A 27,350-nucleotide genomic window follows, 5' to 3' on the forward strand; every position below is an offset into this window, starting at 1 on the left:
CCAGGCATGGTGCGCACACTAGTCCCAGCTACTTGGGAGGCTGAGGCAGGAGAATCACTTGAATCTAGGAGGCGGAGGCTGCAGTGAGCCGAGATCACACCACTGCACTCCAGCCTGGGTGACAGAGTGAGACTCCATATCTAAATAAATAAATAAATAAATAAATAAATACAAACAGTGATTCTTAACTGGGAGTGATTTGGCATCGTCTGAAATTATTTTTGGTTATCCCAGCCCGGCAGGGAGGGACAGGGTATTACTGGCATCTAGTGAGTAAGGGCTAGGGATTCTACTAAACATCCTATAGTGTACAGGGCAGACTCCACAGCAAAGAATTGTCTGGCCCAAAATGTCCATAGTGCCCAGATTCGATGCCCTGCATTAGGAAGGCACAAATACTCTTAAATATCACAGAGTTAAATTTCTTACCCCTGTTCTAGGAGAGCTGATGTTCTTGGTGGGAGCATCTTCTTGGCTTTGACACATTCTTTTCTCCATGGGAGATGATGCCAGAAGAGGGACAGAACAGGCCCTGTAAAGTATGGGAGCATCTTCTTGGCTTCAACACATTCTTTTCTCCATGGAAGATGATGCTAGAAGAGGGACAGAATAAGGCCCTGTAAAGTATGGGGCCCAGGGCCTGGCACCCCCTGTTCAGGTGTGAGGACCGTCCTAGGAAGGCACCACCCAGGCATCACTAGACCGTCTCAAAAGAAAAGTAATTCACTGTCCCAAGGCAGCTCTCTTGTGTCTGTGGGCAGCTCCCTTGGCAAGTTTACAATGAACTGAAATCTGCCGAACTTCCTGGAACCCAGAGAAACTTCAGCCTTGGGCAAAGGCCGTTTGGCCAGCATTTGCACTGTTTATGCAACCGTTTAGAATATACGAATTATCTGGAAACTACTACCAAATACAACACGCAAAACTGCAAATATGTATATTTCCTAGAGGATGATAAAAAAATGTGACTTGTGTTTTCTCTGATAGAGGATGCATTAGAGTCTGAGGGTCTAAATAACATAAATAATGAATAAGTAAATAAATAAATAGTAGTGTACTCCAAACGAGGCTGGAATAGCTTCTACTGTTGTTTCACGCTGGACTTGAATTAAGTCTCAGTATTTTGCCATGCTCAATATGAAATACTAGGCTGGACTTGGTGGCTCATGTCTGTAATCCCAGCACTTTGGGAGGCCGAAGTGGGCAGATGGCTGGCTTGAGCTCAGGAGTTTGAAACCAGCCTGGGCAACAAGGTAAAACCCCATCTCTACCCAAAATATAAAAATCAGCCAGGTGTGGTGGCACATGCCTGTGGTCCCAGGTACTTGGGAGGCTGAGGCAGGAAGATGACTTTTGAACCCAGGAGGTCGAGGCTGCAGTGAGCTATGATCATGCCACTGCACTCCAGCCTGGGTGACAGAGCAACACCCTGTCTCAAAAATCAAATAAACAACCCCTTCGCCCCAGACAAAAGTAGTTTGTATTATTTTCTCATTTCATCATATGTTTTTGAAATACTTCCCTTGAAAGGTAAGTCATATTTATCATTCCTGTTGTATGGAGACATCATAAATTATTTCACCATTCTACCCTCCTTGAGTGTTGTGGCCTTAGGGCCAGACAAAAACGCAGGAGATGCCTAGAAGCCAACCAGTTACCTTTTGGTTATCTGTAGGGTTGCAGCGTTGCCAAACAGGAAAAATACAAAAAGAATACCGAATTCTGCCAACCAAATAAGAAACTCTGTGCTAAGGACTAAAACAATTGCAGGGGAAGAAAAGGTTAGGCCGGGGATTGAGGTGTAGCGACTTTCTACATCTTCAGAAAATTAAAAAATAAGACAAAAAAAAAAAAACTACAAAAGCATCCATCTTGGGGCGTCCTAATTTCTGAGTAACAAATGAGACGCTGTGGCGAAAGTCAGTCATAACTAACGATATTTCTAGACAAAATGACTTCAGATTTTCAAGGCGTACCTTGTTTACATCATTTTGCCAAGTTCGCGTCCTGCAACCGTCGGGCCACGCCCCCGTGAAAAAAAGGCTGTGTTTTTTCCACATTTCGGGGTTCTGGACCTTTCCCGGCTGCGGGGCGGGGGGAGTCTGCGGCGCACGCGGCCCCTTGGGCCCGCCCCCAGTCATTTCCTGCCACTCGCGTCCCGAGTCTGCCGCGGGGAGGGGGAGGGGGGGCTGAGCGCGTGCGCTGTGACTGGTTTGGGGCCAGAGTGGGCGGGGCGCGGAGGTCCGGCCTATAAAGTAGTCGCGGCGCTGTGGTCCCGCTTTGCGGCGTAGTCTCCTGCAGCGTTGGGGGTCTGTCTCGCAATACTCGGAAGCAGGACCCCGGCGTGGCCTAGCAAGTCATGGCGATGAAGGCCGTGTGCGTGTTGAAGGGCGACAGCCCAGTGCAGGGCACCATCAATTTCGAGCAGAAGGCAAGGGCCGGGGCGGAGGCTTGTTTGTGAGGCCGCTCCCGCCCGCTCGTCGCCCCGCGCACCTGTGCTAGGAGCGGGTCGCCCGCCAGGCCTCGGGACCGCCCTGGTCCCGCGCCCGGCTTCGGCCCGTGCAGCCCGGTCGGTGCCCGCTAAGTGCTGAGTCATCGGGCGGGCCCGGGTGCGGGGCGTGGGACCGAGGCCGCCGCGGGGCTGGGCCTGCGCGTGGCGGGAGCGCGGGGAGGGATTGCCGCGGGGGCGGGCGTGGGCGTGCTGCCTTCCGGGGTCAGTGGGCCGCCGCCGCGGGCTCTGTCGTGGTGCTTGGAGCAGCTGTGCTCCTCCCTTGCTTGGCTGTGTTCTCGTTCCTGAGGGTCCCGCGGACACCGAGTGGCGCAGTGACAGGCCCGGCCCGGGGATGGCGACTGCGCCTGGGCCCGCCTGGTGTCTTAGCATCCCTCTCCGCGTTCCGGCTTCAGCGCTCTGGGTCAGGGAGTCTCCGCTTTTGTACAGCTCTAAGGCTAAGTATGGTTTTTATATTTTTAAAAGCCTTTGGTAAACAAAAATACGCAACAGAGACTGTATGACACTTTGCAGGAGTTTGCTGGCGTCTGTTCTAGGTCATATGGTTGGGCTGCAAAGGCAGAGAAAGTAGCCTTGGACAGAGGTCCTTTTCCTCCTCCTAAGCCCCGAGAGCCAGAGGTTTAACTGACCGTTTTGGGGATTTTCGAGGGCAATAATTCTTAACTTTGGGTGCACAGTTAGCTTATTTGAAGATCTTACTAAAAATACACCAGAGCCCAACCTCAGACCAATTACATCAAAACCTGTCCTAGCGCAGGTGATTATTGCTGTTTTTTAAGTTTCCAAAGGTGATTTTGATGTGCACCTACGATTGAGGACTGTTGTTTGAGGACAGTGGGTGGGGTTTGGGATTTGGAAATTAGAAGACCTGAAGTTTCCATTACACCGAGTTGGTACTTAATAACTCTTGTCGGAGCATTTCCTAAGCCAAATTTTCTGTGAAGTGGCTTTAAAATTGCTCTGCCAGTAGGCAGGTTGCTAAGATGGTCAGAGACAAACTTCTGAACGACTCTTGTAAAATGTACAGAAATATTTTCATAACTGTTACCAGTAAAATTGCAAAACGTGTTGGAAGGTGCTTGTGATAACGCTGTCCCCAGAGCCTTAGTGAAGTTACCAACTGGTGGAAAATTGTCTCGTACTCGGCTTAAAAGTCATGAGAGAATATTTATTATATGAATGAGATTCAGTCTTTAAAGGGGTTTACAGAAAGGTAAGAGGACAGGAACAGTTAGTCTGTGCAAGTGTCTGGAATGTATATGAGGGAGATACGAGTTTAGCTTTTCTCTTTTAATACGTCTCCAGATTTTCTGGAAAAGGTTCTTTGGCATTTGACTCCATTTTGCTGTTTCATTTGTCAGACTTCGTTTTGTCCCTCTTTATTCCCCCCCACATAATTCACTAGTACTAGTGTTGTGTTTTGTTTTTGAGACCGAGTCTCGCTCTGTTGCCCAGGCTGGAGTGGAGTGGCGTGATCTCGGCTCACTGCAGCCTCCGCTTCCTGGGTTCAAGCAGTTCTCCTGCCTGAGCCTCCTGGGTAGCTGGGATTACAGGCTCGTGCCGCCACGCCCAGCTAATTTTTTGTGTTTTAGTAGAGACCGGGTTTCACCATGTTGGCCAGAATGGTCACGATCTCTTGACCTTGTGATCCACCCAGCTCGGCTTCCCAAAGTGCTGGGATTACAGGCGTGAGCCACCGCTCCCGGACACCAGTACTAGTCTTAAGACGCCTCTGTGGAATTCCTTCTCCCTGGCCTTTGAGAATCCACGCATGAACCCAGGTTTTTGTCATTTTCCACCTTCCCTGAGCAGCGTGCATAGTTCCTTCTTTTAAGCGCCTGACTTCGTTTTGGTTGGTGCCAGTTGTACCTGAGAAAGAGCCTTGGATAGTGGAGCATTCCAGCTTTCCAGATATGCAGAGATCATAAATTGGCTATAAACTACTTGGCGTGGCCTATTCCGTGTTTAAAATCTTGGACTCGTTGCTAGTTTTTACAAATCAGAATTTTTCACCTAATCCAGTTTTCCTAGCTTCTCTTGAAGTATTGTTGGAGATCTCTTCATACTGAGCCTTCATTAGCCCAGGACAGTACTGCTGGAGCTTTCCAGGCCTATGTTACTCACTTGGGTCACAGCCTGGTCCCTGTAGGGTTGTACCTAAGCACAGCTACTTACATGTTCCCAATGTATTACCTGTTAAATGGAGGTTTGAAAGAACCTGCTCTTTTTGGCCCCTATGCTCTTGATAACATAGCATATTTGAGGGACAACTTTCACATTTGAGTTTTTCCAAAATTAGAGGTTGTAGAAGAGTCACAGTATCTATTCTCAAAAAGAAAATAATTTTAAAAGGCCACAATTGCCAGAATCCTTCGTTTGAGCAGTGGTATTTTCCAGTGGAAAGTCACGTCTTATGGGTTAATGCCCCTTAACTGTTGTTCTTATTTGAAAACCAAGCTAAAAACAAGAGACACTAACATGTATGACGGTGTGGTGTGGATGCTGTGTTTATTTTAGTCCTGAGATCTACTTGTAACGTCCTTGATTTCTGTAGCCACAGAGCACCATTACCTGTCACCATTACTTGCATGGCGATACTGCTTGCTTTCTTTTTGGTAGAGTGGAAAGGTTATCTAGGTTTCAGTGCTTGAAAAGATTTCAGAAAACAGTAGTACCTCTGGTTAGACTACAATCAGTCCTCTCCTGAGGGCAGTGGAATAGGATATTTTCTGACTGCTAATTAAAAATACCTACGATAGCCGGACGCGGTGGCTCACGCCTGTAATCCCAGAAGTTTGGGAGGCCGAAGGGGCGGATCACAAGGTCATGAGATCGAGACCATCCTGGCTAACACAGTGAAACCCCGTCTCTGCTAAAAATACAAAAAATTAACTGGGCGTGGTGGTGGTTGGCGCCTGTAGTCCCAGCTACTCAGGAGGCTGAGGCAGGAGAATGGCATGAACCTGGGAGGCGGAGCTTGCAGTGAGCCGAGATCATGCCACTGCTCTTCAGCCTGGGTGACAGAGCTAGACTCCATCTCAAAAAAAAAAAAAAACCTATGATGGAAACTTAAAAACACTCACTGAGTGGGGAGTGGAGAGCAGGGGTCCTAGGGTACCTTGTTGGACGTTTCCAGGGTGCCTTTTTCTTTTTTTTTAAAGTGTGTATGCCATATGGAAGAGTGTCTATATGGAGAAGCAGCAAGGGGTTAAAGAGTGTATGATGAGACATACACCTTTTGGGTTAAAAAGGCTGAGGCAGGAGAATGGCGTGAACCTGGGAGGTGGAGCTTGCAGTGAGCCGAGATCGTACCACTGCCCTCCAGCCTGGGCGACAGAGCGAGACTCCGTCTCAAAACAAACCAAAAAGATGTACATGTACACGTATATTCAACATGTACAAATATGACCTATTCAAGTGTTTACTAAATAGGTACTTATATTCCATATTTACCGTAATAGTCAAACCTATGAAGTATCTAACTCTGACGTGTAGGTACTCACTTTGCTTACCACTCTATTTGGTGCTTTTTATGTTATTTAATCACGAAGCCTGGCCACAGGGCGCTTGTGCATTGAGTTTGGGAACAAGATTACCATCTCCCTTTTGAGGACACAGGCCTAGAGCAGTTAAGCAGCTTGCTGGAGGTTCACTGGCTAGAAAGTGGTTGGCCTGGGATTTGGACACAGATTTTTCTACTCCCAAGTCTGGCTTCTTTTTACTTTACTGTGAGGGGTAAAGGTAAATCAGCCGTTTTCTTTGTTCAGAAACTCTCTCCAACTTTGCACTTTTCTTTGATTAAAGGAAAGTAATGGACCAGTGAAGGTGTGGGGAAGCATTACAGGATTGACTGAAGGCCTGCATGGATTCCATGTTCATCAGTTTGGAGATAATACACAAGGTGGGTGTTGTGCTGTGCTGGTGACCCATACTTGTTCAACCTAGTTAGATAAACAGTAGAGTAGCCCCTAAATGTTAAAACCCCTCAACTTGTTTTTGTTTTTGAGACAGGGTCTTGCTCTGTCACCCAGGCTGGAGTGCAGTGGTGCTGTGCGATCACGGCTCACCTTAGCCTCGAGCTCCCAGGCTCCAGTGATCCTCATCATGCCTTGGCCTGTAGCTGGGACTACAGGCATACGCCACCACGCCTGGCTAATTTTTTTCTAGCTATGGGGTTCCATCTTGTCCAGGCTAGTCTTGAACTGCTGGGCTCAAGTGGTTTATCCTCCTCCACCTCCCAAAGTGCTGGGATTACAGGTATGAGCCACTGTGCCTGGCAAAACCCTCAACTTTTCTTTTAAAAAAGAGGTCAACTTTTTTGTATAAACAGTGTGCTAAAATTGCAGAAACTAGGACCATATCTTGGTTTTTGTAATAATGCCAGCAGAGTATACACAAGAAGAAAAGTAACTGCATTAGATTGTGAAGACTGGGGTGGACCTGCTTCTTAACGCCCAGTGCCCTTTGTCTCTTTTTTTTTTTTTTTTTTGAGATGGAGTCTGGCTCTGTCTCCCAGGCTGGAGTGCAGTGGCCGGATCTCAGCTCACTGCAAGCTCTGCCTCCCGGGTTTACACCATTCTCCTGCCTCAGCCTCCGGAGTAGCTGGGACTACAGGCGCCCGCCACCTCGCCCGGCTAGTTTTTTGTATTTTTAGTAGAGACGGGGTTTCACTGTGTTAGCCAGGATTGTCTCGATCTCCTGACCTCGTGATCCGCCCGTCTCGGCCTCCCAAAGTGCTGGGATTACAGGCTTGAGCCACCGCGCCCGGCCAACCCTTTGTCTTAAGATTTGGTGTAGTATATCTTTAGAAACAAAAAAAAAAAAAAAGAGTTAAAATAACTTTGAAGATCAACCTTAAGATTAGCCACAAAACTGGTCTTTGTCACCTAGGTGTGGAAAAGAAAGGGAAAGAGTTGATGTTTTTTGTCTTAACGGCATCATTGTAGAAGAGGATTTTTTTTTTTTTTTTTGGAGACAAGTCTTACTCTGTCGTCCAGGCTGGAGTGCAGTGGTGCCATCTTGGCTCGCTGCAAGCTCTCCTCCCAGGTTCACTCCATTCTCCTGCCTCAAACTCCTGAGTAGCTGGGACTACAGGCACCCGCCACCACGCCTGGCTAATTTTTTTGTATTTTTAGTAGAGATGGGGTTTCACTGTGTTAGCCAAGATGGTCTTGATCTCCTGACCTCGTGATCTGCCCATCTCGGCCTCCCAAAGTGTTGGGATTACAGGCATGAGCCACCGTGCCCAGCCAGAAGAAGTTGTTTTTTTTTTTTTTTTCTGAGACGGAGTCTTGCTCTGCCGCCCAGGCTGGAGTGCAGTGGCCGGTTCTCAGCTCACTGCAAGCTCCGCCTCCCGGGTTTATGCCATTCTCCTGCCTCAGCCTCCCGAGTAGCTGGGACTACAGGCGCCCGCCTCGTCACCCGGCTAGTTTTTTGTATTTTTTAGTAGAGAAGGTTTCACCGTATTAGCCAGGATGGTCTCGATCTCCTGACCTCGTGATCCGCCTGTCTCGGCCTCCCAAAATGCTGGGATTACAGGCTTGAGCCACCGTGTCCAGCCCAGAAGAAGGTGCTTTTTAAAGAAGGCAATAGAAAAGAACTTGGGTTCTTAACTTTTGTAATGATCCCAGTGTCTGAGCTGGGGGTTGAGGGTGGGTGCCTCAAGCAAAGGGGCTGCATTCGTTTGCATAATGTCATGTAAGAGTAGCTCCACACTGCACACACAGGCTCCATAGTGGGAAAAAAGTATGATACAACCTGGAGATGGAATGCAGAGGATCATTGGTACTTTGGAATATGCTTAAAATTTTTTTTTTTTTTTTTAGTATTTTTAAAAAATCAGGCAGCCCCTGAACCTGAGTAGGTTCAGAGAAACTGCCAAGTTTTATTTTCTTAATTTGGGATTGGAAGCAAGTTAACAAAAGTTTATGAGTTAAATTGCATTTAGTGGTCTTTTGCCATATTTGAGTAATCTGAATTTTTTGTTTATAGGTTTCTTCTTAAATTAACTTTATTCATCTTGCTAATTTAGTTTCAAATAGTGATTTGTAGTGATCAGATTTGATCCGTTTCTGTAATTGCTGAAATTCCCCAAGTTGCTTTTTGGCTTACCGCCTCTGGTTTGGGAGGTGATTGCACTGCTGCTTCCTGTAACTTGGCTGCCTTTCTCCCTGTGTGGGACTCCTGGGGGTGACAGGACTGCTGAAGACAGCCGTGTTATGAAAGGGCCTCCTGTGCTGTCGAGGTTGTGCTCTGTGAATGTCATCCCCTGGCGCACAGGAGCACCTTCTACACAGGGTACAGTCAGAATGCCGCCCCCTGGAGTTGTGTAAGGCAGCAGCCTTGGCCCTTGCACATAAAATGCTGTTGAATATTCTGCCTGCACCAAGTAAAGGGCACAGGTAGAACTGCTTGGCAGTATGTTGCTGGGGAGATGAGTTTTTTGTAGTTAAAGTATACTACATTCTCACAAATTTGGATCTTAACCATGGGATTTTAATAATAGAAAAACTGTTGAAGATCAGTCTGGTCCCTTATTGTACAGTGAAGAAGCCGAAGCCCAGAGAAGGATGTTAACTTTACGACTTGTTTTTTTTTGTTTTTTTGAGATGGAGCCTTGCTCTGTTGCCTAGGCTGGAGTACAGTGGTGCAATCTCGGCTTACTGCAATCTCTGCCTCCTAGGTTCAGGCGATTCTCCTGCCTCTGCCTATCAAGTAGCTGGGACTACAAGTGCGCACCACCACACCTAGCTAATTTTTGTATTTTTTCAGTAGAGACAGGGTTTTGCCATGTTGGCCAGGCTGGTCTCAAACTCCTGACCCCAGATGATCCACCCACCTCAGCTTCCCAAAATGCTAGGATTCCAGGTGTTAGCCACCATGCCCGGCCATAAACTTGTTTCTGTTCCCTTCTCACCGTGCCTGTACCAAGGTGTTGCTTATCCCAGTAGTTGTGATGCAGGTCACCGCTCTCTCCATGGGAAGTTTTAGCAGTGTTTCTTTTTAGAATGTATTTGGGAACTTTAATTCATAATTTAGCTTTTCTTTTTCCTTTTTCTTGTAAATAGGCTGTACCAGTGCAGGTCCTCACTTTAATCCTCTATCCAGACAACATGGTGGGCCAAAGGATGAAGAGAGGTAACAAGATGCTTAACTCTTGTAATAATGGCGATAGATTTCTGGAGTTCATATGGTATACTACTTGTAAATATGTGCTAAGATAATTCCGTGTTCTCCCCCACCTTTGTTTTTGAACTTGCTGACTCATCTAAACCCCTGCTCCCAAATGCTGGAATGCTTTTGCTTCCTGGGCTTAAAGGAATTGACAAATGGGGACACTTAAAACGATTTGGTTTTGTAGCATTTATTGAATATTGAACTAATACAGGTGCCAAAGGGGAACTAATACAGGAAATGTCATGAGTACAAATGTCATGTCAACCACTAGCAGAATCAATCATCGTGAAACATAGGAAGCGTCTGTAGATAAAAAAAAAATTGATACTGAAAACTAGTCGAGACTCCATTTGTATGTTTTCTGAAAGCCTTTCAGGAAAATACTAAATCTAAGGACAAGATTTTTATATCAGAGGCCTTGGGACATAGCTTTGTTAGCTATGCCAGTAATTAACAGGCAGAACTCAGTAACTGAGAGTTTACCCTTTGGTACTTCTGAAATGAGGTGCACTCCCATCTTTCTTCCCAGAGCATGAGTTTGTAAACTTGAAGCCTTGCTTGAAGAGCTGTGTTTAGAATGCCTAGCTACTTGTTTGCAAATTTGTGTTTACTCAGTCGAGTTTTAATTTAGCTCATGAACTACCTTGATGTTTAGTGGAGTCAGCCCTAATCCATCTGATGCTTTTTCATTATTAGGCATGTTGGAGACCTGGGCAATGTGACTGCTGGCAAAGATGGTGTGGCCAATGTGTCTTTTGAAGATTCTGTGATCTCACTCTCAGGAGACCATTCCATCATTGGCCGCACATTGGTGGTGAGTTTTCATAAAAGGATATACATAAAACTTCTAACATACAGTCATGTATCTTTTCACTTTATGATTGTTGTGGTTTCTAAAGATCCAGATAAATTGTACTTGCAGTTCAAATTAGGAAAAGCAATTTTATTGGACAATTATGGTGAAAATTATTTTATCTAGGTCAGTTAAGAACACTGTTCTGCTAAGACGCAGTAAAAAGCAGGTTACATTTGACCATGTTAGATCTGAGTTTGGAAAACAGAGCAGTCTTTAGTTTTAAAATGGCCAGATTTTCTTGCCAGGATTGGGTTTCTTACTTGTTAAACAGAACATTTTGTTAAGTTTAAAACCTGGGATGGACTTCAGTATTCATGTTCATTCAGGACTGCAAGGTTATCATGACTTGTTTAACTTGTGGGAAGCTGTTGCCCCAAGTTATCCTGGGGAACTGCATCTGGTTCATGCAAAACACCAAGTAGACTGGCTCTCTTTTACCTCCCTTTGAGGGCATTAACATTCATTAGTCACTTCCATTCAGTTAACCCTTTTATTTTTAAGGTTTTCTTCAGCCATAGTTGTGAAGCAGAAAACTCGTTTACAAAGGTTTGTTGAACAAAATTCAAAATACTGTTGCTAAAGTATTAAGGTTTTTTAGGATTATATCTTATTTATAGGCTTATCATTCATTTGGTGTGAAATTTTGAGCGTTACTCACTTTCATTTTCCTTTTTTTCCAAAGCAATTAAAAAAATTGCCAAAGTAAGAGTGACTGCTGAACTAAAGTTACTGTAACTTATGGAGGACTAAGGGTAGTGTGTGGTGGTCTACGACATAGTTATTTGGGTTTTTAATATTTCATTTAGAGATAGCAACCTAATGTTTACCTAATGTTTAAAGGTAATGTCTTTGCAACACCAAGAAAAAGCTTTGAATAGTAGTTTTCACTTTTAAACTACTAAGTATTAGTATATCTACTATAGGATTAATGTTATTTTTCTAATATTATGAGGTTCTTAAACATCTTTTGGGTATTGTTGGGAGGAGGTAGTGATTACTTGACAGCCCAAAGTTATCTTCTTAAAATTTTTTACAGGTCCATGAAAAAGCAGATGACTTGGGCAAAGGTGGAAATGAAGAAAGTAAAAAGACAGGAAACGCTGGAAGTCGTCTGGCTTGTGGTGTAATTGGGATTGCCCAATAAACATTCCCTTGGATGTAGTCTGAGGCCCATTAACTCATCTGTTATCCTGCTACCTGTAGAAATGTATCTTGATAAACATTAAACACTGTAATCTTAAAAGTGTAATTGTGTGACTTTTGCTTAGTACCTGTAATGAGAAACTGGTTTATGATCACTTGGAAGATTTGTATAGTTTTATAAAACTCAATTAAAATGTCTGTTTCAATGACCTGTATTTTGCCAGACTTAATCACAGATGGGTATTAAACTTGTCAGAATTTCTTCAATTCTCATTCAAGCCTGTGAATAAAAACCCTGTATGGCACTCATTTTGAGCCTATTAAAAGAATCCAAGTTCAAACTAAATTAGCTCTGATACTTATTTATATAAGTGGAACAGATTTAGTAATACTAAGTGATAGCATTTTACTTTGAAAGTGTTTTGAGACCATCAAAATGCGTACTTTTAAAACAGCAGGTCTTTCAGCTAATACGAACACAACTCTGCTTAGACAAATACGCTGTCCTTTGAAAGCTTTAGGGAAATGTTCTTGCTTAGTCATTTTAGCATTTTGATTCATAAAGTACCTCATTTTAAAAAGATGTTATGGTGTAAGAGAGCCATTTGATAACTTTTGGTGAGTTTAAAAGGCAAGTTACAGCCTCAGCTAGCTAGTAAGATTACCTGCCAGAATGGCACAAATTCTACATTCAAGGGTGGACGTTGGCACAACCTACTTGACAGTTTAGCCCTTTAAAGAAATCTATAGCATTAGAAGAACCAAGGAAATGTTTGACTGTGGGTTCTGGCTGTTTATTAATAATTTACACACCGAATTAGTGAAATGAGTCACTTTCTCATGTATTTACGTACCTGAGAGAGAATGCTTTTAAATGTTAACCTAACTCAGGTTTGACTAAATTATTCAATTGGAAATTGTAGAATATTATTTCTCATAAACCAGGAATAAGTGACAATCTGTTCATAAATACGTACTTTATCAAATGTAGGAGAGGAAAAGCTAAATTGGGAAGACAAATCTGTAGTGTTTCCAAAGTTTTAAAATTATGTTAAAGAACAATATGCTTACAGTAAGTGGTTAAAACAACCATTCTTTAAATCTCGGTAATTTTTAAAAAACAGTATTTAACACATTTCCCTAATGTAGTTTGTTGCCTATGTGGAATAACTCTAAAAATTAGAGACTCACGCCTTTCAAACTTCAAATATAATCACGCTACCAGTTAGGAGTAGTCATTTCATGTGCATATAGGATGTTCTCAATACTTCTAAGTTGGAACTACAGGCTGTAAGTCCTTCAAGTCTGGATGTTGGGTAATCACGTTTTCTTCCAGAAGCCATTTGTTAGGACTTTTAAACACAGTGGGCCAGTGTAAAATTAAGGACAAGTTTTATAATTAAAATTTACAGATACAATTTTCTCTCATTTTCTAAAGGCAGGAATATAAGGACATTGCCCTAGATATATTCTCCCCATCAAACCAAAGGCCTTGCTGCTGAGTATTATTTTAAAACCAGAGTAATAAAGCAGCTTTGCCTGAGGATGAAGGCAAAGGCAAAGTTAACTGCTCAGCATACTGAAACCAGGAGTTTAAAAAAGTAATTCAAAACAACTTCAAGGCCATAAATACTTGAGATAGTGTGACATCAGGTCTTGGCACTGGATTTCCTGCAATTTCAGATCAAGGCTTGACTTGGCTTTGGATGTCTTCATGTGATATTTCTTGGATAACCTACAACCATTTTTCCTAGTTAACCCACCAACTTGAAGCAAAAGAAGAAAAGTGTATGTGGGGGAAAAGTTCAGTTTACCGCTGCCCAGCAGGGAAATTAAAAAACTGGTAAAGAAAGGCAACAGGCAAGGCCTATATAAGGAAACAATAATAGGTTGCACTGAAGTCCTCAAACAACAAAAAGCTTTTAGGTTGCAAATGTTAACCTTGATTCTTTTACCCTTTTGAAAAATTCAATGGGATGGTTGGAAAAAAAAAAAACACACACACACACACACATGCAACCTTCTAACGTAATACCCAAGCAGTCAGATAATTTATAGTACAACATGTAACACTGGGATTAACTTTCCCCCCAGCAAAATCTTACAAATTAATTAGGGCAACATATACCACAAAGCCAATGGAAAAAAAAAAAATCTCGATTGAATTGCAAACACAGCTTTTCAATTGACATTAAAACAACTAAGCTTTACCTTATGACTGAAACACTAAAAATCAAAACTATTACATATGAAAGTGAGAATAACTACATAAAATGTCTATTTTCATCAAATAAGTCTAATTTAGACTCCAATACAGTATTAACAGCTCAAACTTTGATGGTGAACAATCCTTTTCCACCTTAATGCAGTGTAGGAAGAATAGCACACATTAAAGTTTGTTACGAAAATAGAGTTTATTAAAAACATCCCTATTGTTTTGAGGAGCTTTCACCGTTACCTTGTCTTAAATTAAAAAAAAAAAATAGAGAGCACTTCTAATTACGATTTGTAAACTTTTTAAAGTCAAAACTTTTAAAAAGTTACAGCAAAAAGGGTAATATTTATTCATATTTTCAGTATTTTTTGTTATTTTGTGGCTATTTTTAAATAGAAGGGAAGCAATCAAATTGCTTACAGTTCCCCACCAGCTGGCGCGGGGCTGCAGTACAGCGGGAGCGGATATAATACAGCATCTGTACACCTCAAGCTCTACACTCCAGGAAGTGTCACTGTCACATTTTCACAAATTCCAGTCTCTTAACGAGGAGCCTCTGCTGCTGAGCCAGAATCCTTTTCGGGTTCAACGGATGAGGTAGCCTCAGCAGGTAACTCTTCAGAAGGCTTTAGGACTGCAGCCTCAGACTCCCCCTTCTCAAGTTCTGAAGCAGTGTCTACATTTCCCACTTGGCTAATGGGAGGTTCAACGGTTTTGTTACCACCTGCCCTGTCTGTCACCTCAGGCTTTTCCTTTCCTCGTGCTTCTTCCTTCTCTCTACGAGACTCTCTATCTCTAGAATCTCTCTCTCTGTCTCGATGCCCACTAGAGCGTCTATTTCTCTCTTCCAAGTCTCTGTGCCTGTCCCGGTCAGGGCTCCTCCTTCCCCACTCTCTCCTGTCACGGTTACTATTATCTCTATCATCATTACGGTTCCCATACCGTTCCCGGTCATTTTCCACCCTATTTCCAAAAGATCTTCTTCCAAACCTTTCTTGGTCTCTACCTGAATTGAACTGCTGTCTGTTATCATTTCTAAACTGCTGTGGCTGCTGCTGTGTTGGTGGAGGCTGTTGTGATGGCGGCGGCTGCTGTTGCTGCTGCTGCTGCTGCTGCTGGGGCGGCTGCGGCTGCTGCTGTTGCTGCTGTTGCTGTTGCGGCGGCTGTTGCCTTCCGTCTCTGTCTTCAGGACCCCCTGGGCCTGGCCCTGGGCCCCCGAGCCCTGGCATTCCACCAGGCCTAACGAAGGGGCCATGCGGTGGGAAGGGACCTTTCATTCCATGAGGTGGGGGCATCGCAAAGCCCCCTGGTCCTGGCGGCGGGCCTCTGTGCATCATGTGCGGTGGCATGGGACGGGGCGGCATCAAAGGGAACCGCTGTAAGTGAGGTGGGGGCATTCCCGGAGGGCGCTGGAGCGGGATGAGACCGGGCCGGGCGCCAAGAAGACCAGTAGATGGTGCCTGAAGTCCAATTACAGGACCAGGAGCAACTCCTTGAGTGCCTAAAAGACGACAAAAATAAAAATGTCAACACCATAGAAGATGGCACTCCAGTTTCAGCTGTGTTCTGTGGAGCTTAAAGCAAAATCAAATTCAACCCACAATCTTCAAATTTCATACTGTGTGCCAGTTTACCCGTCACAAACCCAGTGTGAGGCCTAGTAACAACCTAAGGCAAGCAACTGCAAAGACACTTTTAAAGTATCTAATACAGGTAAGGGCCAGAATAAACTGGAAAATAAAATAGTAATGGTAATACCAATTTTCAAAGCCTATGTCAAAATCTCCTGTAGCTTTCATCAGAAGCTGTTTCCCACTCCAAATACATTTCAGAAACACAATGTGCTAAGTCCTCATGAGATGAACATTCACCATCAGTAACTATTCAAGCTAACTAACTAAGCAGACTGCACGGGCACACAGAAAATTTACACCCTAGGTCTTCTCACTACTAGAAAAAAATGAGATCACTGACCTAGAAAACCCAGTAAAGAGGAAGATCTCTTTGATTCCATGCTACACTTAGTCCATATTATTAAAATGCCTCATGCAGTTACTATGCACTGTGCATCAATTAAACACTAATGTCTACAAAACAAAGATCCATACGCAAATGTGAAGTTTATTGTTACAGTTCCTTTTTCAAGGCACAGCACAATATCTAACCTGCGAGGTCATCATGACCTGAATAATGCTCAATGTTCAGCTGTTCGGCTTCTATTCATTCTTCCAAAGGTGGCAAGTCTGGTAAGGTTGGTGCTGCTGAAGTAACAGTGACTTCTTGGGTTTTATTTTCCCATCTACATGAGGGTTTGCTCATACTGATATAAGAGTCACATAAGTTCAACTACCTATCTTTTTCTGCTTGGGGTTCACCACTTAGGTAACAAAAGCACTGGAATCTCTCAATTTATTCCTTTGCAAATATAAATATTACAGGACAAATACCATACTACTATGACTGAAAGGAGTTATTCTGATAATGGAAAATGTTCCAGATACTGTTAAGAATATGCCGTTTACCCATGTGCTGCAGAAAGGTCTTTGAGCAAGTTATGGCAAGAAAAATACTTGGGTGACACTGACAGAAAAATGACCAATACTTTAGTACTAGTTACTTTCTTTCTTCCCCAACATCATGTTATTTAGGTTTACAATTTGAATAAACTTCCGACCTACTTCCGCAAATTTAGCAAAAGTCCTGTTTCTAGATTTTATGTACTAATAATTATATCACGCTAAACAAGAACTTCTACTTTAGTTTTTGCTACCCACAACGTGTTGTCCAATAGTACTTGTCACACTTTAGCACTAAAGTGGACCTGAAAAGGTACGTAAACTAGTTTGTAACTCTTTTAACACAAAGACTCACCAGCTTTGGTATTTACATAAACAAAAATATCTTCTTCTAAATGTTTAAAGAGGAATATATTATGTTCGGTGAAATATAATCTCGGACATGTGCCTCAGTATTCTGGCTTATAAAATGGGCATAGTAGTAATACCTGCCACTTGTTGAGATCAAATAGAACACTTAAGAGTGAGTTCAGTGTTTGGCTCCTGTAGCTGTGAAATTATTATTCTGCATATCTATTTAGAAAAGTAATAAATCCTAATACTAAACATTTGATTTTGCAAAAAATAAACACAACATTTTCCATTTCTGATAATTAAAATCTTTTTTTTTTTTTTTTTTTTTTTTTTGAGATGGAGTCTCGCTATGTCGCCCAGGCTGGAGTGCAGTGGCGCCATCTCGGCTCACTACAAGCTCCGCCTCCCGGGTTCACGCCATTCTCCTGCCTCAGCCTCCCGAGTAGCTGGGACTACAGGCGCCCGCCACCACGCCCGGCTAATTTTTTGTATTTTTTTTTTCAGTAGAGACGGGGGTTTCACTGTGTTAGCCAGAATGGTCTCGATCTCCTGACCTCCTGATCCGCCGGCCTCGGCCTCCCAAAGTGCTGGGATTACAGGCGTGAGCCACCGCCCGGCCAATAATTAAAATCTTAATCAACTCCTCCTGCTTCTTCAACACCTGCTATAGTTTAAACTCAAGTACTTTGGTAACTGGAAAAAAATACATTGAGCTTTCACGTCAGGTCTAAAGTTGGGAAATGCTGACTACCATAGCAAAAATGCCAGAAATTGTGAAATGGATGAGGTGATGACTCTTCACAGGCTCTTTAGACTCTTTGGGAAAATCCCAGACAATGAACACGTACAGGACACCAGCTACACCTTATCTCAGATAGAAATAAAACATTCTTCACATCATCTGGGAAATATTTACTGAGTATATACCATACACTGGGGTAAGAGAAGCATATGTCCTTGCTTTCACTTTGTAAAGGTATAGTGTAGTTCCAACACCCGTGGAATTTAGTCCAAAACATAAAATGTATATGCCCAGGCACAGTCTTTTAATAGAGGGATCATTATACAGAAACACCTGAAACAAACAGAACTTTACTTTCTGATCACCTTTTATTAGGAAAGACTTGTTTTCCAGGACTAAAATGACTAAAGTTTACTGTTACAGAGGTCAGTGCAGCACATTCTGGTGCCTATCTATAGGTTCAAGTGGCCGTGCCAAATTTTAAAATAACACCAGAAAAACGGAAGAAACAGTTTCAAAGCATCTTATTATAACAAGATAATTTAGTTGAGATGAGTCTTCAAAAGGAGAGTGATTCCTGAAGGGCAATGGGAAGGTCCTACTCATGATTGCCCCATGACCTGGCGTCCTCAAGTATCTGACAGTGGCCAAAGGATGCAAAGCCATCTCAACTTACAGAGAGAAAATGGGCCCTGATGATAAAATACAAACCCCAGTCTGAAGGACTACATCTCTTAGGTACTTTACAGCATTCATTTGAGGATATAAATTAACAGGGTTAAAATTTACAATAATCATAAACCTCATATAAAAGCACAATTTTTATAAAGAATTGCCTATTTGACACACGTGGATATTTGTGTGGGATCTGCTTAAAACATTATACACTCAAATCCCTTCCCTTCTTCGTAAATAAAGCGAAAAAGATGTGGCCAGCTGGGTTTCCTTTTAAACCTTTGAGAGCCAACTAAATTGATCGATTTCTGATAGAATATGCCCATAGCCCCAGATGGCCTTCAGACCACAAAAAACATTTTTTTTTCTGTAGTTCCTTTTTTTCCCTTTTGCAGTGGACATGTAATGCTTTTATAATTAGGTATATTAAAAACACATTAGGTGGCAGAAGACTTTGGCAAGCATGCTAGCTAGGAACTCCTTATTAGGAAAGCTGGCATTAGGCATAAACCATCGGAGTATATTGTGAGTTACCCAGGTGAAAAGGGCATTCAAAGCAATTATTCATTTTATCTGGAAATATGATGTGCGATACCACTGACAAGTTTTCTAAAGTTGTAAATGTTTAAAAACCCAATTCATTCACATTACGTATTAAATATCTGAATTATCTATTAAGTCATTTAATAGTCCTTTTCTTCAAAAAAGGGACAAAGTTTGGTAGAAACAGACAAATTTCAATTGCTGCAGGAGATGGCACAAGCTAGCATGGTGGTATAGAGGTGGGACTCATAAAGCTGGTGTGTGAATCCGAGTGGCAGTCATTGGGGGTGTCTGAACTGGATCTCAAAGGAAAAGAGACAAGGCTAGTGAGTTAAGGAAGGACATTACTATCAAGACATTACTAGCAGCTTTTGAAAAGGCATAGCAAGGTAAAGCAGTGGTGTGTGTGGTTCAGAGAACCACAACAAAATGACTTTTGATGAAAACTAAGGAGAAAATACAGATGAGGTTTGAAAGAGGTAAGTCAGGGCAATTCAGAGGCCCTATAATGCCATAGAGGAACCTGGACTTTGACCTCTAGTGGTGCAGAAAACCAAGGAATTTTTAGCAGGGATAAATGATTCTATGACTGTTTTTGATAGATGCTTCTGGCAAGTAGTGTACAGGATAGCCAAGAGGGGAATGCCATTTCGGAGAATCCAGCAGTGACAGTGATAATGACGAGAGACTGAAGTGAAAGAGAGGTGCTAGAGATGGAGGACACAGAAGACATTTAGTGGACAGGAAGGATGGGGTTTAAGCGATGAAGGAACACAGCTCTCTGCCTTAACTGAGCAGATGCAGCTGTCAACGCAAGATTAGAAGAGTGATGGTGTTAACTCCCTTGGAATACAGGTGAAAAAAAAAAAGGGCTCAGACCTGGGAAACAATTTTTTAATGCAGTAAGGCATTAGGACAGACCAAAAGAGTGTCAGCTCTAAGTGCCCAAATTCAAATTTGAGAAGTATAGAAAACACACTGGAATTTAACTAAAAATAACCAAGAATCTATAAATATTTCCTATGATGATCCCAAAAAGTTGTTTTACAATTTAAAAAGGGGGTGGGGAGACACCATTGCCATCTACAGCAAAGATGCCTGAAATGGTGTGAAATAAAGAACAAGTACATTAAAGGGCTATGGGGGAGGTGGGAGAAAGGAAGGTTGATTTCATAGTTGGAGTCCAATGTGGACCCTGAAATCTCAGGAAAATGTGCATAAGGGATACAAAAGGCATATAAATGAATAGGGTGTCTGTCAAGGACCAGAGTGTATGCAGTCAGGGAGACAGATATAAAACATAAAATGTATAACGTCTGATTTAAATACTGTGGGAGTGACCAACTGCATCAGTTGCAGAGGATGCAAAATTTCAGTGAGATCTTTACAGAAAGAGGAACGAGTCAGTTCTTCTACCTGTTTTGGTCAACAACCCTATCTTCCATTCTACCAGAGCCACCACCTCTAGGAGCTCTAGATGTTTGATCACTAATAAAGTAATTTCATTACTTCCAAATTCCCAGTTTCAAGTACCCTACTCTTTACCCGCTTCTCCTCTTTGCAGATTATTCTCTCCGTATCTCCTTTCCCCAAACAATCTTCAATCCCACCAGGCTCATGCCCCCCACCGCCAAGGCCCTTCATGTTTTTATTTTCCTCCTTACCTGCTTTGGAGTCCATGGCTCTCCCTCACCATATCTGCCTGGAAAATCCCCAACACTGGTTTTAAATGCAACTCTTCTGCCTAATCTCCACCTGGACGTGAAGTATGCTGACCGCTCTCATTTCAAATTTTCCTAACTACAACCCAAGTGCACCCTTCATTCTGGCCAGTAATCTAACATTTTCCTAGTCAATCCACATTCTCATGTCCTGGATGAGGACACATGTTCAAGTTTCTCCTTAATCCTGTCTACTCTTAGTTGTTTGGTAATTTTAGTAAGGTAAAATTCACACAGCCTGTAATTTACCCACATAAATGTACAATTCAATGGGTTTAGTATATTCACAGAATTGGGCAACTATCACAATCAACTTTAGAACATTTTTATTACCCTAAAAGGAAATCCTGCAACCATAGGCCATCTGTTTCCCAGCTTTCCCCTCATCTGTCCCAGCCCCAAGCAACCACATAATGTTTTCTGTCTCTGTGGATTTGCCTATTAACATTTTGTATAAATGGAATCATAAAATATGTGGTCCTGTGTGACTGACTTTCGTTTGGTGTATCTTCTCAAGGTTCACCCACGTTGCATGTTTAAGTCCTTCATTTTTTATTACTAATATTCCATTACATGAATATACCATATTTTAGTTACCCTAGTTGGCTTATCATTTTTAAAAAAAAGGTCTTTAGAAAGACTTTTTCATCCACCCACATACCACCAAATCTACCAATTTACTTGCACCTGAATCCACATTAGTCCTACTGTCTGTGACCGCCCGTGCTCCAACGGTTACACCCACTGTTCATATCCTGGATCTATCCCCTCTCACCTACAGCACAACCTAGCACACAGCCCTTCTTGCTTGCACCAATACGTTCCCCTCTACTGGGCTTCCCAATAGTAAGTATGCCGTAGTTTTTGTCCATCTTTCAGAAACAAGAACAAAAACGAGAAACTCCCTCACCCTGCATCTCCTTTCAGATATCACCCCATTTTGCTGTTCTCCTCTATAGCGAATCTCCTGAGATGTTCAAAATCCTAATTGTATCCTTCATCTCCCATTCTCTGACGACCCTATATAACTGGGATTTGAATTCATCAATCCAATGAAAGCACTTTTCTCAAGGTCACCAGGAGCCTTCACTTTGCTAAATCCAGCTGCCAAGTCGCAGCCCTCTTTCTTCATCCATCAGCATCATCTGATAATTCACCTCTCTCTCCCTCTTTCCTGCCTAGAAACTATACTTGGCTTCCAGATTCATCTCCCTCTACATTTGTATCCTAGCCCATGGGCTGTATCTTCTCAGTGTCCTTTGCTGGAGAATACAGTATAGAGAGTGGTGAAAAGCACAGGCTCCTGTTGGAGTGAGACTACCTCAAATTCTAACATTGCTACTTGCAGCTACATGACCCTTGTAAGGTTATTTCATCTCCAAGTGTTTCAGTTTCCCCATCTATAGAATGAAGATAACCCTGAGGGCTGCAAGGCTTAAATGATTAATATATACAAACTGCTGAAGAGTTTCTGGCACGTGGAACTACGTCTTAGCTCTCAGCATCATATTCTTAGCTGCCAAATGCTGAAGAATTCTTGTCCTCAGACCTCTCACCACTTCTCTATTTACATTCTCTCCTTAGGTAATCTTACAGGCTCCTGTGGCTTTAAATATTATCTCTATCTGCTAAAGATGCCAGAATTTACATCTCTATTAGATGTTACCAGTAGTTTACCTGACCTCTGTACCTGGGTATCAAAGTTAGAATATCCAACATTTTAATTTGATAGGCTCCCCTCAAACCCACTCCTACAGATTTGTGCATCACAGGAATGGCAATTACATCTACCAGTTGCTCACATAAAAAACTTGGGTTATTCTTGACTCTCTTTCACATTCGTATTTACATAATATGGCAATTCTGAAGGCTCTATCTTCAAAATATATTCAGGCCCTAACCACTTATCACCTACCGCTGCACCAGCCCAACGTGGGCTAGCTCCCATCTCACCTGCTGCAACAGCATCAGAACGGGTCTCCTTTCCACTCTTACCATCTTCTAGAGTCTGTTTCTCTAACAGCCACAGTAATACTTTAAAAACGGTAAATCAGATCATGGCGTAGGTAAAAGACTACACCATTTCCCACTGCACTCAAGGCCTAGTGCTCAACAACCTTTTCTAAGCTCATCTCCTGCCACTTTCTTCCCTTTGCTTTCCCTTCCCACTGTGGTCCTTCAACAACCCATGCTCCATCTCAATTCAGGCCCTTTCCTTTGGTCCTCACTCTACATTCCTTTCCTCTGTATTTACATGAGGGTATTCTCTTCACCGCTGGTTCAGATGCCTTCCCTAGCAATCATATTTAAAATTGTACACATTCGTGTTACACCCTGAAATTGCCTGTCCTGTTTTACTCTCTTCACAGAAACATCTCCATGTTAAATTATTAGCCCAGGTCTGCGAAAATATAAACTCCAGAAAGACAGGTTTTGTTCATTCTGGTATTTCCAGTACCTAGAAGGGTGCCTGGCACACAATGGTTATTGATTAGATATTTATTGAACATATGAATGGTGTTTGCAGAGGTGATGACCAAACTCATCGAGGAGAAGATACCTCGCAGGGGATTAAGAATAGAGGCTACAAGGTCCAGGTCTTTTCCCAGGGTGGTAAGAATCTTTCCAGCATAAACCTAGGAAGACTTGAACTTTGAGAAAGGATGCAGTTTTCTTTCAACCTCCTTTTCTGTTCCTTGTTGCAGTTCCACCGTTTTGATTTGATCTCTACAGAATGAGTGTCACTGTAGCATTTTGCATGAACTCAAAATGAAAATTTTCCCACATGAAGAAAAAGATGTATCAACCACTCTTATCTCTTTCATCAATGCCTGAAGATCCCTAAGCATATATCCCTAGGTATTTTTTAAATCATCAAGTATTTTCCTTTTTTCATTTCAGACCTGCAGAAAACTGAAATCACAGTACAACCAACATGTTATTTCCTTTGCCTAGATTCACCAATAACATTTAGGCCTATTTATTCTGCAAACACTCCTAGGCTGTTCTTATGGAAGGCACTATGTTCTGAGAGCTGGGGAAAACGGAAGAATAAGGAGCTAATTTTCAAAGAATGAGAAAAAGCATCTTTCAGATCATATTATACATTAAGATTATATTTTAAAAATGATGCTTAGAATATTAGCGAGAGATTCTTAAGAGAAATTTGAGTTTTCAATAATACATAGTGCAGATATACTGAGATGTGACTCATCTATTTTTGGCATAAGGGTACATTATGTTTTGATAACATCTAATACATGAAAAACAGAATTACAAGTAAAATTGGAGAATAATTATCTTTTTTAAATGCTTGGTTTTTTCAAAATAATGTACAGCAGGCTCTGTATGGTCAACTTCCTACAGATTTGCTTTTTGGAATTTCAGTTAGTATAATAATAATTACTAAGTATATTACTATAATTGACAAAGTACAATAGCTATGAGCTAAAATTTCACTGTTAGAGTCAATAAATTTGAAATCTAAAATTAACTTTCTATCACTGAATGAGATTATCTGTAGGCAATTTTATTTTCAATATTAGCTAGAAGAAAATCTTACCTGAAATTCTTTACAGCAATTAACTGTCTACCAAAATCAATCTAGAGCCCAGAGTTACTACCGCTCCTACCTTCCTAAGAGGTCCCTCAGAGAGATTTAAATTTAAGACATTCTTCAGACTTGCACTCTAGAGCAGTCTAGGAAGTGACAGCCCAGGAGAAGTGGAGACCATGTGTTAAAACATTTCAAGGTTTTCTGCAAGACTTTCTCCATGTTTCATTTGAAGTGCTTTGCCTTGTGAGAAACTATGGTATGTTCACGTGTAAATTCATATCCATATCAAATATTTGTTGTAGATTAATCACTATTTTGCATTATCCACTGTATCCAATGAACAATGTTATATACTAAGTTGAAGGTACTGTAATTTGTATTTAAGAACCATTTCTACTATATAACACTAGTGGAATAACATAATACAATAATTAGAGTGCCAATTCAAATATTTTAAAGCTTTCAAAGAACACTTTTACAGGATAAGTAAACAGGCTTTTTGGGTACCAAATCAAATACCTGACATATCACTCTAGCTTATAATTTAATGTAACCAAACATTAAAGTTCAAACAAAATTAAAACACAAAAATTGTTTTTTAAAAAATTACATATTATGTTAGTACTTTAAAAATTCTACTTCCTAGAATTTTCTTCAGGCTTCCTTTTAATGTCAGTGGCTAACTAGTGCATTACTAGTAGACTGGTGCTTTAATATTCTAATAATATTGCTAAAAATGAGCTATTAAAAAATCTATAATTCTAGACAGAAACTATGCAAAGAAATCCAAACTTAAGTGAAATCATCAAAATCAAATTCCAACTGATACTGGATATTGATATTGCTGGCAAAGTTACTCATCTTCTAGGCAGTTTCAGGGATCATAACGATAGCATAAAAACATTTATGCTTGTTTAAATGTAATTCACAAACCAATTCTGTCCCCACAATTTCCTGAGGTGACCAAATCTGGAATCACCAACTCAAATGTCTACTGAAGCCATGCCAGGACTGCAGTGCATCACACCACTGCCTAGTAATTCAGCCACAGGCCACCAGCTTGTGACTCTTGCTTTAAAACCTTTGGTAACAAAAATTACAAGTAGGAAGTGATCTTACAAATACCCAATTCTTATTTATAAATTTTACCATCAGCTACAGTAGTGTGACAAAAACTGGCGGTAATCTCTTCATATTGATAATTAATTAATAAATATACTTGTCAAGAAAGAGGCTTTAATTTCCCATAAAAGGAATGAGTTCGACCTAGAACAGTTTTTGCTTGAGAAGATATTTTGGATATACTGGTAACACAGTAGAGATAGGTAACACAAACAAACATTTTTTTGTGTATTCTTTTTTATTGTTTGGAACACCAAAGTAACCCAAACTTTACATTTACAATGAACTTTTTAATAAAAATAGGCTGTACATATTAGAAATACATGTTATACAAAAGTTTTTGAAAAGTAAACACAAACACTTATACAGTAAAGAGAATGAACTGAATTGCTATCATTTTTAATATTACTTCTCTCCTAAGGGACCAACAACTGTAGAATGTTATCTTTAGCTTTTATGAAACTCCCACCATGGTAGCTATTTTGCTGCGTGAGATTTCTTTAAAATCAAGTCATAATGAATAATTATTGTGCATCAAGTAATTTTATATTTTCAGATTACCAGTATTACTGAAAGAATCAAAATCTCTAAAAGTTGGTTTTATTCCCTCCCAATTCAGTAGTACAACTCAACTAATTACTCCCAAACTAACACCCGCACTTAAGTCTGATGATACAACAACCAAACCATCCTTAAGGCACCACTGCCTCTTTCCAGTATAATCAGGCTTCACTACAGAATTTTTGGAGACCCACTGAACAACTGTGTGGCACCTACTACTTTAAAAATATTGCCACATTTCACAAATTTAGGTCCAAGAACTCAGTTAAGTCTCACTCACTGGAAAAGCTATAGATATCTAGTAGGTGTGCTATTTATCACTAAACTGACACATTTTCTCATTAAGCCAAATGATGGAACTTTAATATGTGTAAATTTATGATCTAATCTATCTTGAAAATATGTGAGGCAACTATGTCAAGATAAATTTTTTTTCCTAAAAAGTAGGCTGGATGCAGTCGCTCACAAGGTCAAGAGATCAAGACCATCCTGGCCAACATGGTGAAACCCCATCTCTACTAAAAATACAAAACTTAGCTGGGCATGGTGGCACGCGCCTGCAGTCCCAGCTACTCGGGAGGCGGGGGCTGCAGTGAGATGAGACTGCGCCACTGCACTCCAACCTGGCGACAGAGTGAGACTCGTCTCAAAAAGAAAAAGTTTGCTTCCTCTGTCTGCCAATATTTAAAACGAATCACAGCTGAAGTAATATAATTTTAGAATTGCAAAAGATATTCTTCTCTAGGTGTTATAAATACCATTATGACATTTCTTACGTGTAATATAAGCACCCGCCATTCACTAAGTGCCTGCGCTACAGCAGGCCCCAAAGCAAGTGTCTTATATATGTTAGCCCATTAAATCATCATGACACCATTGTGTCTGTCATTTTTATCCGCCTTTACAGATGAGAAAACTGAAGTTTAGTATCAACTTCTAGACTTACAGTTTTCTGAAGAGCATAACAATTCCTTTTATTATCTTAAAACATTAGAACACCAAGAGGAAATACCAAAGCATCTTAGTTCTGGGATTCCATCACTTGATTATCCCAACCTAATTACTGATCCTTTAGTACTGCAATACTGCAGTGTGGTTACCACATTCCTTTATCAAAATGATAAAACTGGTTAGTCTTGGACGAACCCTTCTCAGCTTGCATACACATTTAAAACTCATTCCTCTATAAGGTCAAAATTCCTGTGATATTCTTTTCAAGACTGCTGACTGAAGGCACATGGAAGGCTTTCTTTCTCATGACTGGAACTAACCTGCTGCATTTTAGTTCAAAGTGCTTATTTTAACCAAACTGTTTTCACTTTTCGTATCAAATTCTAAACCCTTCTGGATTTAGAATAGCCTTCAATTTTAAAATTTTGTTTTAGAATGAAGATAATCATCAGAGGTAAAATATGAACAGTCCTGCATTGAGAACCACCCACTCATGTAACAAATGTTCCCCCTCTCATGGGTCCATCTAGTGGGAGGAAGATGGACACGCAAACAGTATGTCAGGTGATGATAAACGCTACGACTGATTCAGATTTTAATTACTTTTCTAGCCATGCCTAGCTTACTATGTTTTTCCAAGCTCACCAACTTCTCATCTGTGTTTGGTTTCACATGTTGGATGCAGAAGTTAAATTGTATGTTCAGTAGTG

The 27,350-nt window shown here is 41.4% G+C and overlaps 2 protein-coding genes and 1 non-coding gene across 6 annotated transcripts in view; 2 read left to right on the plus strand and 1 right to left on the minus strand.

The window, feature by feature from the left end:
• Positions 1-2,191: 2,191 nt before the first annotated feature.
• SOD1 (superoxide dismutase 1) lies at positions 2,192-12,026 on the plus strand. The gene is made up of 5 exons (XM_010366207.2): positions 2,192-2,431; positions 6,314-6,410; positions 9,577-9,646; positions 10,382-10,499; positions 11,578-12,026. Exons 1-5 carry the CDS (start codon positions 2,360-2,362, stop codon positions 11,683-11,685), a joined length of 465 nt encoding a protein of 154 aa, XP_010364509.1. The 5' UTR covers positions 2,192-2,359; the 3' UTR covers positions 11,686-12,026.
• On the plus strand, positions 6,822-6,999 carry LOC115893097. The gene has a single exon (XR_004053048.1). It is a non-coding gene; the product is annotated as a small nucleolar RNA SNORA81 (small nucleolar RNA).
• Positions 12,027-14,079: 2,053 nt separating the features above from the next.
• Positions 14,080-27,350, minus strand: part of SCAF4 (SR-related CTD associated factor 4) — a 62,680-nt gene continuing 49,409 nt past the window's right edge. For all 4 annotated transcript variants that reach the window (XM_010366178.2, XM_010366187.2, XM_010366196.2 and 1 more), the window contains one exon: positions 14,080-15,400. In XM_010366178.2, coding sequence (XP_010364480.2) covers positions 14,442-15,400 — 959 coding nt within the window. In that variant the 3' untranslated portion in view covers positions 14,080-14,441. The remainder of the gene's footprint in view (positions 15,401-27,350) is intronic.

This window comes from Rhinopithecus roxellana, chromosome 13 (genome assembly GCF_007565055.1).
Source record: "Rhinopithecus roxellana isolate Shanxi Qingling chromosome 13, ASM756505v1, whole genome shotgun sequence".
Lineage (NCBI taxonomy): Eukaryota > Metazoa > Chordata > Mammalia > Primates > Cercopithecidae > Rhinopithecus > Rhinopithecus roxellana.

Bases quoted from the DNA above. Each gene is read 5' to 3' on its own strand.
- SOD1 (XM_010366207.2), top strand. From the start codon at position 2,360: ATGGCGATGAAGGCCGTGTGCGTGTTGAAGGGCGACAGCCCAGTGCAG. The intron at 2,432-6,313 runs GCAAGGGCCGGG...CTTTGATTAAAG, and splicing joins CCATCAATTTCGAGCAGAAG to GAAAGTAATGGACCAGTGAA. The intron at 6,411-9,576 runs GTGGGTGTTGTG...TCTTGTAAATAG, and splicing joins GTTTGGAGATAATACACAAG to GCTGTACCAGTGCAGGTCCT.